Source organism: Trifolium pratense, linkage group LG3 (assembly GCF_020283565.1).
Source record: "Trifolium pratense cultivar HEN17-A07 linkage group LG3, ARS_RC_1.1, whole genome shotgun sequence".
Classification (NCBI taxonomy): Eukaryota; Viridiplantae; Streptophyta; class Magnoliopsida; order Fabales; family Fabaceae; genus Trifolium; species Trifolium pratense.
The window spans coordinates 40,860,281-40,873,528 of NC_060061.1; the positions used below are offsets into that span (position 1 = coordinate 40,860,281).

Below are 13,248 nucleotides of genomic sequence, written 5' to 3' on the forward strand. Positions count from 1 at the left end.
AGGGTTAAAACTGCATTTGAGTAGATCGAGTTTTAGATTAAATTCTTCTCTTTTACCACTTTTTTTTTAAGAAACTAAATTAACCCACCCAAATTGGTATCAGGGAGAATCTAAGACTTAAGACCTTAAAGAGGAGCACAATTCTAAGTCTCGAATCAATACATTTACCACTTTCTGCAAACTATCATCTGCAAATAAATGTCTAATCCGACTCAGACAAACATTAAAATACTCAATATTACACTCCATCTCACGGTCTGTATTGGCCAACACATCCAGACACTTGTTAGCTTCACCGTAGGCATAAGAAATGTACACCTCTCAATCGTTAGTTGGTTCAGTGGTGATTGACGCTGAACTTGGTAGGGAGATCCACGATTCGATCCCCCGCAACTGCGATCGGGGGGGGGGGGGGGGGGGGGGGGGGGGGGGGGGGGGGGGGGGGGTGGGGGCTGGAACCACTTGATGCCAGAACTGACCCCCGAATCAGATTAAACTGGTGGTGAAAGCCAAAAAAAATAAAAAATTCCAATAACATTGACAATTGCTAGGAATTAATATTCAATTCAACATCTCATAACCCCAACATTCCATGTGTACTTCAAACCCTCACACACCAACCCTCACAACTCAGCCACAATCGCAATACAACTACCAAAAAACTTGGCAAATTCACCACACCATCCACCACAACTATCTCTAACAATCCCACCACACCCCGCCTTATGTTCATCTTTACATATTAAGTTCAAATAACAACATTTCTCTCATCAATATTACTAATATCAATTGAAAAGAAGACTCTAACAATATAAAAAATGACATAAAACTCTCCATAAATATAATATATATAGAAGTGACCAGCGGGTGTTACTTAACCAAAACAGCTACTCTGCAGACCAATAAAATAACCACTAAAATCAAATTACAATTTTTCAAGAATCAAATCTAGGTAGCCATACTAGGTAAATTCTAATATGGACCACTTTATCAAGTGGTTTATGGTGGACCAGTCATGAATAACATTATAACGAATACGAATTTTACAAAATCCACTGTTTGATTGAAAATTTATATCATATAGATTATCCATAGACAAATTTAGAAATATTGAAAATCATTTGATATGTTATTGAGACACATCAAGATTAACGGTTTATTAAATAACGTAAATCTTGATGGGTCTCAATAACATATCAAATGATTTTCAAAAAAATTTAAAAAATTTATGGATGATCTATACGATATAAACTTTCAATCTAATAGTGAATTTCGTAAAATTTATATTCGATAGATCAGTTATCCACGATGGACCACTTGTAAAGGTAGTCTACCGTAGCATACTGAAGCTTTTTTATGTGTGAACTGAATGAATGAACTTACTAAGTATACAAACTTTTTCATATTACATACTAGTAAGTGTAAAACTTAATTAGAGTGGCCTTTTCCTGTAATATATATATATATATATATATATATATATATATATATATATATATATATATATATATATATGAGTCAGGATCCGTTGACACCAACTAGTTTGACACCAAATGTTACACCTCTCAATAACGTTTTAACCGATATAAATTTTATAAAATCCACCGTTGGATTGAAAGTTTACGTCATATAGATCATTTGTGTAAAATTTCAAATAAATCCAAAATCATTTGATATGTTATTGAGATACATCAAAATTAACGGTTTTTGTATTTTTTTAAATGCCGTTAATCTTTATGTGTCTCAATAGCATATCAAATGATTTTGGATTTGTCTGAAATTTTACACAAATGATCTATATGATGTAAACTTTCAATCCAACGGTGGATTTTATAAAATTTATATCGGTTAAAACGTTATTGAGAGGTGTAACATTTGGTGTCAAACTAGTTGGTGTCAACGGATCCTGACTCTATATATATATATATATATATATATATGGAAATTTTCAAGTGAGAGTGATTTTGAAATGAGAGGGTGAGAGGACTCATTAACAACCGTTGGATGTAAATAATTGAAGTTTGTTAAAGATTAGCGCGCACACCCTATTCTTTTTCCCTTTCATCTTGTTCTCCGATTTCATTCGCATCCACTACACTTCTCTGATTATTTTTCTATTCACAACCTTCCTTCTTCCTAAGCTCTTCTCTGGTAACACGGCAACTATTTCTACTCCATGATTCTTCCATGTATTTCTCTTAACAAGTTGGACTAATCAACAAAAAACTACTATCCTGCAAAATATTGCTTTGGTTTTGTTACATTAATCTATGTCAATTAAAAACCCCTTGTTTTTCAATTTTGCAATTTGGGATTTTAGAAACCCTTGTTTTGAGATTTTTGCAATTTGGGGATAACACATTTTAATCTTCCTTCACACGATTTGTCTTCCTTCACTAAAACTCAATAGTTTTTCTTCAGAGTTTTTACTACACTCATTGTCAGAATTTGTACAAGTCATCCTCATCTCAGTCGCCCTCGCCGCTGTAACAACATCCCGTCACTTGGTTGAAATTTCGCTGCTACTAAATACCTCGTCAGTGCGCTATGGGAGAATCATGAAGAATCATAATTTGAGTATTGCACCAAAGGTTCTTGAAGTCTAACAAAACTAAATCATAATTTGAGTAGTGCATTGTTTAATGACCGATTTAATCTTATCCATTGATATGAATTTAACGGTCGACAATTGATCCTCTCATCTCTCACAATAATAAGTCCTCTTACTTGTGTGTATACAAACAATCAATAATAGTTTTAAATATACAAACATAATAAGACGGTTTAGTTCATTTCAGATGAGAAATGACGAAACTTCATATCCAAGGAATAATCAATACTGAAGGATAAAAGTTTACGAAGTGAAATTCGTATGGTGTTATCAATGAAGAAATGAAAATACAAGAAAATATAGTCTAGTATCCAATAGGGGCGCTTAAAGATGCCTCTTGTTGAATGATATTCTCCAAAACAGCTTCAGAGGATGTTAGTTGATGTTTAAGATCCTCTATCTTCAAACGCAGTACTTCAACATCCTTTGTAACTTGTTGCTTAGAAACTGATAGATTTTTTAGTACATCTTGAGAGACTTGTAAATCAGGAAACAAAGTGCGCCTCTCAATACCATCAAACCAATCCTTATCAAAAGCAAAGCTGCGTGCATCTTGTAATAATTCCACAAATTCAGTTTTGCATGAGCCCAATACTTCCAACACGCTATGAGTTTTGAGGAATTTCAATAGCTCAGCAAGGCAGTTGTAAGCATAGCCCTTGTATTTATTACTAAGTGAAGTGTCCCTTAAAAGAACTGAAGGATGATTTACAAGGAAATCATTCAACAAAGACAAGTTCTCATAATCCAAATGCTTCTTGGTGACCAGTTGCTCAAGCTCCCTCATCACAAGCAAAGAAGAACTTAATTCTTCTACTTTTTGAGAAGGGTCTCCTGAAATCATAGAAAAGAATAACTAAACCTATTTGCACACAACAAAGTTAATAAATAATCAAAATTCATGCAATAAAATACCTTTAGAAGGAACCAAGGGAAATTGAGATGGAACATGAGATTTGGAAACTGTTTCTTCATTATTCTTAGGAAACTGGTCCTTGATATTTGAGCTTACTTTCTTCAAAGCATCATCATTCCGAGAAACTAAACCAATTGTGAGACGAAAAAGTTCAAAATCAAAAGGGTGATGGATTGTGAAGTAACATAAGAATGAAAAAACATATTCAAAGCATTTTCACCTTGATTATTGGTCTCTGTAGTGGCAATGGAAAAAGAAGTTGTGGCTATTTGGTCATCACCATCTTCCTACATATTTAGTTCAAACCAACAAATCCTATTATCATATCTTTAAGTCTGAATATGATCAACCTTACGATATTTAACACAATATTTTTAGTTTGGAAGAGCCTTCACAACAGATAAGATTTAAAATTGTAAACGAAAGAATGTCAATGGTAAGTCTCAACAATTATTGAGCAAAAATTCCTTTTACTTTGGGTACAAGCTTTTTAAGCAACAGACTTCTTAGATTTGAGAGTTGGTCTAACTCAACCCTACAAAAACCGGCTTGTAAGGTGAAGATTGTCCTTACTTATAAACACACATTCAGACCATCTCGCAACCGAAGTGAGACTTCTTAACACACCCACTCACGCCAAGCACTATTGGGCTCGGTGTGTGGATATAAACGGTGGGTGGCCCGATTATAGAAATCTGATAACAGGTAGCCCAACGGATCGTGGAGGATGCTCTGATACGATCATATAATTGAGAGTTGGAACTAACTCAACCCTACAAAATCGGATTGTAAGGTGAAGATTGTCTCTACTTTATAAACACATTTTCAGGTCATCTCGCAAATAATGTGAGACTTCTTAACAAAACAAAAAAAGATATTCTTTATATCAAAATTAGTTTGAGTTTTGATTCATAGGAATTCAATTACATGGAAATTATAGGTGGTTGGGTGTTGAGTGGGTGTCTCCTCGTGGTATCCTAGGGTGTTTTGAGGTTTTCTTAGACATGGGTATAGGAAAAACAAATTCGGGTGGATGTTAATTTGGCAAACTATTGTGTGGACTATCTAGAACTCCCGAAATGATGTTTTTTGTTCTGAAGGAACTTTTTTTGCTAAGTGTCTGGTCTATAGGATGAAACTTTCATCTTGAAAATGGTGCCTAGGTAAAAACTCTGGCTCCCCCTGTTCCTTTTACGAGTGGGGTATGCACCTTATTTTATGCTGTAACCGGTAGAGTCTGTAGGGGTGTTGAGTTGGGTCTTCGTGAGGTCTGGTTGATTGAAGGTCTCTTGTGACTGTCCTTCTTGGTGGTTGATCCTTGCCCCTCTCTCTGAGGGGTCCTTAGATCTTCTTGTGGTGGTGGGTTAGAAGTGTTCTAGCTTTCGGTGTGCCTTCTTGTAGGACTGTATGTGTTTTTCAGAGGTTGTTAGGTGTTTAATGGGTGTACTTCTTTTGTATTATGAACTTTCTCTTATTCCTTTTGCAAATTATATATAATACTATTATTTGCCATTAAAAAAAATCACATGGCAATTACTAATCAAATAATGGACCATGATGATGAACTTACTACCTTTTCATCTATTTGAGAAGGGTCCCCTGAAAGTATAAGAAAGAATAATTAGTCTTTTAGAGCACCATATAATTTTTTAAAATATAAATTGAATGGAGAAAAAAAAAATATACCTTTGGGTAGCATAGAAGGAGTTTGATGCTCAACAGTTGAGCTTACTTTCATGACAGCATCATCATTTAAAGAAACTGAACAAAATAAGAGAGTTCAACTTCAAAATGAAAAGGGTGATGAGGTAACTAAAGAAGATAAAATTGACCCAAAGATCCTTCACCTTGATCATCATTAGTCTTACTAGTTTCCTTCCTGTTTTTAACATCAACATCTTCAGTGGTAAGAGTCTTTGTCAAGGAAATTGGAGGAGAAGCTACAACTATTTGGCCATCACCATATTCCTACATAAAGTTTTAATTGTTTGTAGGATCAGCCACACTATATATTTTTGTTTGGTTCACTATATAAAGATAATTAAGAAAATAGAAAACAAAAGAATCCAAGTTTCAAAAGCAGACTCCATTTTTTTCCTCTTTATATCAAAATTGGTTTAAAGGTTTGATTCTTATAAACACAACAAGTAAGAAAAATACCATGTTAATTTTAAGACTTTGATACATAAAATAAACTCACAAGTGAAGATGTAGCCGTCGGACCTAACGAATTAGCTGATTTTGAATGAGTTGACGATGTTATTGTCTTGGCACTAGCTGATGTAATTCCATCTTCAGAACTTAACTTTATACCCTGAATCAAATTAAAAGGATGTTTAAGTTGATAGTATAATTCAACACCTGCATTGATGAAGAGTCAAAAAGATAATACAAACAAAATAGAGGAAAAATGCCTTTTGTTTAGGAGCAACGTCTGATTGTATAGGTGGTTCATTCTTTGTTTCAAAAATGGTGGACAAAGAAGGTTCTGCGGCTGTTTTTCCTGATGTAGAACCCTCCAACTAATTGCATAGCATGAAAATGTAAATTAGTTGCAGCATATTTTTAAATACTAGTTGAAGTAAAAATTTATTTATTTTAATAATTTCTTTGGTACTATATATATTACATTATTTTCCTGAGAAGGTTTGAAGGCAGTATCGATTTCTGCAACTGACAGTTGTGGATTCATCAACTCCTGTAATAAGAACAGACACATTAGTGATATGAATCTATTAATTACATCCATTACTAAGTAAAGGAAATTGACTAATATTCAGGTGTTGACCTGTGAAGAAGTCAACTTGTGTCTTGATGTTGATTCGGACTCTTCTTTAGAAGGGTCCACTGAAAGTATAAGAATGAAAACATTGTCATTTAGAGAAACTGAACAACATGTATAAATTCAAAATCAATAGGGTGATGAGGTAGCATAAGAAAAGAAAATTAATCCAAAAAGTATTCACCTTTATTATTAGTCTGAGTTTTTTCTTTAAGATCAACATCTTCAAAACTTAACTTGGTATCCTGCATAAAATGAAAAAGATGTTTCAGTGGGTAGCAAAATTCATTTCCAATGTTGAAAAAGAGTCAAAAGAATGAATAGGGGAATGCCTTTTGTTTAAGATCAGCAACTAATTGCATAGGTGAAGTAGAATCCTCTTCAATAGTTGAATCAATTTCATTTCTAGATGTTGATGATTGAATCTCGGTGCCAATTTTATTTCCGCCACTTGTACCTTTGGTTTTAGAATGTTCTTTTACTATTTGTAGACTCACTATCCAAATATATCTTACCAATTCATAACCTAAATAGCAAAAAGTTATAAATTAACATTTAACAACACCCATTTTAGTCAAAAAAAAACATTTAACAACACCCATTAGGTAGTAACAAAACATAATTTTTATAGTGAATGTTATCAAACAAATAAAAAGAACATTAGTAATACATATATAGTTCCTCTCATATTTCCTTCAATAACAGCATGATATGCATTATTAATTTATACCTAATTTATGTTCATCACAAGTGGACTCGAGAGTTGATAAAACGTCAGTTGATGTTGAAGTCAAAGAGAGTTTTTGACAATTGTGTACAAAACGATGTTTTATAGTTTGAGATTGGATTTCCTGGAAAAAGCTTGGTAGTTCGACAAATACTACAATACGTAGATTTGGAATCCCAACTTTTTGATCAATTTCTTCACTTCCTCCAAATATTTTCTGTAGCTTACATGCTTCTTGTATCATGAGAAACTGTAACTCAGGTAGCTCTGTGCAAATGGAGGCTGGAAATACATAGTTCAACTTGTTACACTTCCTGACAACAAGTGCTTTCAGTTTTGGAAAGCATGTCCTAATTGGAGACATATGACAATTTAATATTTCTTTATTCTCCACATCATCATCTTCAATGATATACTTCAAGTTATCACATTCATCTATTATTAGATGATGCAACTGTGGTAGACATTTTAAAACACATGTGGAGAATATGATTTCCAATTTTTCACATCGGACAATTTTTATCTTCAATAAGTTTTGGAGGGAAAAATAATTTCTGGGACCCACAAAAAGGTATGTCATCTGAGCCAAATTATCCAACTCAATCTCTTTCAATCCTAATTTCCTTTGTTGTCCATTTATTTCATCGAGATAAAAGATGCATTGAAATTCAGAGTTTATTGCCGTGAGTTGTTGCAAAGCAAGATGAGGTTCCAAGTCATATCCACTCAAATCCTACAATATATGAGAATTAGGAAATTACATCAAATCATAAATAAATTTTATATATAATTCTTTATTCCAATGATGTTAATTCTTAAGATTGATTAATGATTTGACAAGCAATAAAATATATGGATGGAAAGAGGGGTACCTACCTTAATGGTTGTACTGTCCTGAGATTTTGACATTGAATAAACAAAATCACCAATAGATTTATTATCAACCTTGGGGCATCTATCGATTGTAATTTCCGCCAAGTGTGACAATATTGTGTGATAGTTTTTGGTACCCATGCCAATTAAACTTGGAAGACCGGAAAGATAGAGAGATCTCAAAGCTGGAAGATGAAGGTAGTTATGAAGATCACTAGCATTAATGTTTCCAAATATGTATTCCAATTTCTTACAGTTAAAAACACGGAGCTCTTCTAATTTTGGGAAGACAATATTGACCCCAGTACTACTGCCATCTCCATTATCTACTACTATGTGCTCCATTTCATCACAATTATATATAGCCAAGATCTCCAACAACAACATTTTTGATGCAACAGACAACGTAAACACTGATTTTATCCTTGGAATATTCCCCAGTACTATCACTTTAATATTGCACATGACATGTGATAGCCTTAAAAGACAAATCGATTGCTGTAGTGTAATCCAAATATAATAAAGGAGTTAATTTAAATCAAACCAAACAATCCCTTTACGTGCGTGCATGGGTCATTGACTTTTATTTGATATTTAAGTTTGTCATTATATTTGTTAAGATAATATATTAGTGATTTAATAATGTAATGGACTTTTGGTTGTAATTGGGCTTTGGGCATAATAGTAATTTAGTTTATTTATGTTTTTTATATATTCCTAAGACAACTCATTGTATTCTAAGCCATTGTAATATAAATCCTAGCCTCTTTTGTCTCTTTCTATTTCTCTCTTTGATTGATTATGTTGTTAACAATATTATGGTATAAAATTTATTTAAAATAAAATATTTAAAACTTTGTTTTACAATATTGTTAAAATATAAGTGAAACTATTGTGCTATTTTTTGTAAAACTTATTAAATGAATAAATTTGATTATAATTATCAATGATAAAGTTATCCAATTTTTTATGTATCCGCCACAAATAATAGTCCAGTGTATATTTTTTAATAAAAAAAAATTAGAAATTTGATTAGGAATATTTAGGATAATTTAGTAAATTTGTTAGTAATTAACTTTATTGTATTATTATTATATTATTATTATTATTATTATTAATAGTTAATACTAGTATTTTTTTTTATGAAAAATATTGTTTATGACTTTATGTTTCTATTTATATATTCATGATTTTATTTTATGAATATTCATCTTATTTTTTTACGGACTATTTAATTCTATTTTTTATTTTAATAGATTGTTGAATTTATCGTATTAATCTATTTTGTTGCTATTTTTATGAGTTTAGACTGTTCTATTTTTTATATTTATCTTATATTCTTTCTATATATATATATTTTTTTGGGTAAATGATCATTTACCCCCCTGCAAAATAAGGAAATTTTCGTTTACCCCCCCTGCACAGATTTTTTTTCTGTTTACCCCCCTGCAAAAAATAGATTCTCTCATTTCGCCCCCTGGGTGTACAGCAGGACAAGTGACTGTGCAAATTTGCTGACGTGGCTTGTACACATGGAAAAAAATCATTTATATTTATTTTTAAATTCCACGTCAAATAATATTTTTTTAAAAAAATTAAAATTAAAATTATTTTTCCTACAAAATTTAGAAAACGAATTTTTTTTTTTTCAAAATTTTAAAAAACATTTCCTAGAAATAACTTTTTTTTTCATACAAAATTATTGAGTATTTTTTTCCTAAAATAAAATAAAAAACGAATTTTCTTATTTTACTCCAAAAATAAAGATTTATTTTCAAATCTTTTTGAATTAAAAAAAACAGAATCTTCGCCGTAATCGTTTGCTTCCACCGTCATGATTGTATTCGTCGTCGTCGTCTTCAGTCGCCGAAATCATCTTCTACTTCATTATTGTCTTCTGCTTCTTTATATTTTTCTAGTTTTAGGGCAAATGGTTTTGATAGAAGAAGAAAACACCAATAAAACTTGTTTTTCTATTTTATATTTTTTTTGAAAATCTTTTTCTATTTTTTTTAATTCAAAGAGAATAACAAAAAATAAAGTTTTGTTTTTAAAAAATAAAGATTATGTTTTTTTTAATTCAAAAAGTTTGAAAATAAATCTTTAAAATTTTTATTTCGGAAATAAACTTTATTTCGGAGTAAATCTTTATTTTGGGAGCAAAATAAGAAAATTCTTTTTTTTTTTTTTATTTTGGGAGGAAATTTTTTTTTTGTTGGAAATTTTTTTAAAATCATTTGTATGAAAAAAAATTAATTTTTTTTGTAGGAATTTTTTAAAAAAATTTTGGGGAAACAAAACAAATTTTTTTTTTTATTTTGTAGGAAAAAAATATTTTTTATTTTTTAAAAAAATATTATCTGACGTGGAATTTAAAAAATAAATATAAATGATTTTTTCCACATGTACAAGCCACGTCAAATAGGTTTGCATAGTCACTTGTCCTGCTGTACACCCAGGGGGCGAAATGAGGGAATCTATTTTTTGCAAGGGGGTAAACAGAAAAAAAATCTGTGCAGGGGGGTAAACGAAAATTTGCTTATTTTGCAGGGGGGTAAATGATCATTTACCCTATTTTTTTTTAGTGAAATTACAATGAAGGATATAAAACTTGCAACGTGGTTAAAAGTAATAAGGATAAATTAGTAACTTTCGTGGTAATTGATATATATATATATATATATATATATATATATATATATATATATATATATATATATATATATATGGGTCAGGATCAAATGACACCAACTAGTTTGACACTAAATATTACACCTCTCAATGTTTTAACCGATATATATATACTCCTGGAGTCAACGAATCACTCATATATATATATATATATATAAGAAAGTAAACTATATATGAAATTCTCAAACTATTCTAAGCTATTCATTTTCTTTTATTGACACTTCATTAAATTAGGAGCTATTTAACTATTTTTGTCTTTTCAATCTAATCATTATTAATTTTTATTTTTTCACACTAAATTATAATAAAATAATATTATTATAATTATTATCACATTACTTTTATATTTTTATTTATATAAGACTTATATTTTTACTCATATATTTACAAGGTTGTCTATTTTTTGATCATTTCTACGGACCTATATTTATATTCATATATTAATACGCGTGAGGGCCTAATTTTTTTGTGATTTCTATGAAACCTATATTTTTTCTCATATATTAATAAGGTTGTCTATTTTTTTTTATGATTTCTACTATACTTATATTTATACTCATATATTAATACTATGACCTAATTTTTTTGGTGATTTCTACGAGAGACCTATACTATACTAGTAAGGTTGACTATTAAGATTCAAATTAATTTTTCCCTTCTCTAAAATTTCATCTCTCCATAACCAAAATCGACCAAACAACCATTAAGATTCAAATTAATTTTTTCCTTCTTTCCCTCTCAATCTCATATACTCTTCTCTTTGTTGTTTTTATTAATCTTTGATTTTTTTTTTGAAGCATTTATTCATCTTTGATATAAGAGAGAAATGTTATATTTTATAAAGCTTATACATTATAATACGTTGATGAAGGAGGTGTGAATGATATTCTAATATATATATATATATATTGTAGATCTATTTTAATTTCTACATATGTTCTACTTGATATTCTATTGTCTTTAGATCTACATATTTGAAACAAAGTAACTGTATCTCATCCTCTTTCTTTTTTAATTTAGTTCTTCCATCTTTTGTTGCATTGTGTACGAGGTATTAAACTATTCGAAAATTAGGAATTTTTGGATAATGGAGGAGTTTTAGATGTAAACAAAGTTTCAATCTAACCCGTAATAACGGACTCATTCAACCCGCCGCCTGTAAGCGACACCCGAACAAACCAAAGATATAGATGGTCGGAATTGAGTCCAAATTAAATGGTTGCAGTTTTTACCGATTTGGTGATTTTCGGTCCGAACTTGACCAAAACCAACCAATGCTCAAGCCTAGAAACAATTAATCCACCTATTTCTAAGAGAAGAAGGTGTCAAGAGATTTAAAAGCAAGGATTACTAGAGATGGGTCACTTTCCAACCAAAAATTCGTCCAATTGTTATCAACGACTATCTCAATTGCTCTCATAGCATCACATAATTCAGCCATGAAAGTTGAGCTTAAACCAAGATTTTCAGCAAAAGCACACAGAGTATCTATTTTTTATAATTTCTACGCAAACCTATATTACTCCTCATATATTAATATGCATACCTACTTTTTTATAATTTTTACTAGGACTTATATTTCTACTTATATATTAACGCACATGTTTATTTTCTTTTATAATTTTTATGGAGACCTAAATTTCTACTCATATATTTTGCATACATATTATTTTATAATTTCACTACAGACTTATATTTTTACTCAAATATTACCTATTTTTTCATAACCCCAAAATTTTTTTGTCATATTTTCACTACAGACTTGTATAACATTTGAAATTTTGAATTTTTTTCCGTGATCATATTTAGTACATTATAGAAATCTCTCTAGCAAAAGGTTAACTTAGTTTGAAAATGATGAATTAAATATGAATTTTGATATTTTTTTTAAATAACTACTATACATAGGAAACAGGTTATGGTTGATAAAAAAAATTTAATTAACTATTGTACACAATGACTAAATTGTTGCTGATGAAAAATTTAAATTAACTGTTATACACAGGTAATAAGTTGTTACTAATGAAAAAGTTATTTTAATTATTATAAGCGAGGAACAAGTTGTTGCAGTTGAAAATATTATACATAAGGAATATATTATTAACTGTTATATACGAGGAACAAATTTTTGCTGATAAAAAATTTAAATAACTACCCATTAGGAATAAGATTTTGCTGATGAACAATTTAAGGGCCCGATTGGTTCGAGGTAGATGGAGGTGTAGGGGGTAATCTTGACAAAAAAAGATTTATTTTTATTAAATCTTTTTTTAAAAAAAAAAAAATTTATTCTTGAAAAAAAAATTTAAAAACAAACACAAAAATGTTAAAAAACGCTTTAAATTGGTTAAAAAATTTATCCAATTATCAGAGAGATTTGATTGGTTAAAAAAACGTTTTAAATTGGCAAAAAGAATATTTTAAATTCATATAACATTTTAAAAAAATTTGTTTTTAAATTTTTTACTTTTTTTCAAGAATAAAAAACGTTTTTTTTTTTTTTTTTTGAAAAAATGATTTAGTAAAAAGAAATCTTTTTTGTCAAGATTACCCCCCTCCCCTCCATCTACCTCGAACCAATCGAACCCTAAATAAGTAATATATCGATTCTTTAAATATAAACAAAAATATTTTTAATCAAAGTTATC

General features: G+C 30.1%; 2 protein-coding genes across 2 annotated transcripts in view; both read right to left on the reverse strand.

Annotated features, from left to right (window-relative positions):
- Window positions 1-2,642: 2,642 nt before the first annotated feature.
- The window catches only part of LOC123916726, a 59,933-nt gene continuing 49,327 nt past the window's right edge, over window positions 2,643-13,248 (reverse strand). Inside the window, exons 12-20 of the mRNA XM_045968244.1 lie at window positions 6,157-6,225; window positions 5,942-6,049; window positions 5,728-5,841; window positions 5,375-5,495; window positions 5,214-5,288; window positions 5,101-5,126; window positions 3,748-3,814; window positions 3,527-3,652; window positions 2,643-3,445 (exon numbers count right to left, since the gene is read on the reverse strand). Of these exons, the coding sequence (XP_045824200.1) occupies window positions 2,916-3,445; window positions 3,527-3,652; window positions 3,748-3,814; window positions 5,101-5,126; window positions 5,214-5,288; window positions 5,375-5,495; window positions 5,728-5,841; window positions 5,942-6,049; window positions 6,157-6,225 (1,236 nt within the window). The 3' untranslated portion in view covers window positions 2,643-2,915. The remainder of the gene's footprint in view (window positions 3,446-3,526; window positions 3,653-3,747; window positions 3,815-5,100; window positions 5,127-5,213; window positions 5,289-5,374; window positions 5,496-5,727; window positions 5,842-5,941; window positions 6,050-6,156; window positions 6,226-13,248) is intronic.
- LOC123916729 lies at window positions 6,918-8,401 on the reverse strand. Its single transcript, XM_045968251.1, has 2 exons — window positions 7,913-8,401; window positions 6,918-7,769 (listed from the first exon to the last, which is right to left on the reverse strand). The coding sequence occupies exons 1-2, from the start codon at window positions 8,372-8,374 to the stop codon at window positions 7,029-7,031; spliced, it is 1,203 nt and encodes a 400-aa protein (XP_045824207.1). The 5' UTR covers window positions 8,375-8,401; the 3' UTR covers window positions 6,918-7,028.

Bases quoted from the DNA above. Each gene is read 5' to 3' on its own strand.
- LOC123916729 (XM_045968251.1), bottom strand. From the start codon at position 8,374: ATGTGCAATATTAAAGTGATAGTACTGGGGAATATTCCAAGGATAAAA. The intron at 7,770-7,912 runs GTAGGTACCCCT...CATATATTGTAG, and splicing joins AGGACAGTACAACCATTAAG to GATTTGAGTGGATATGACTT.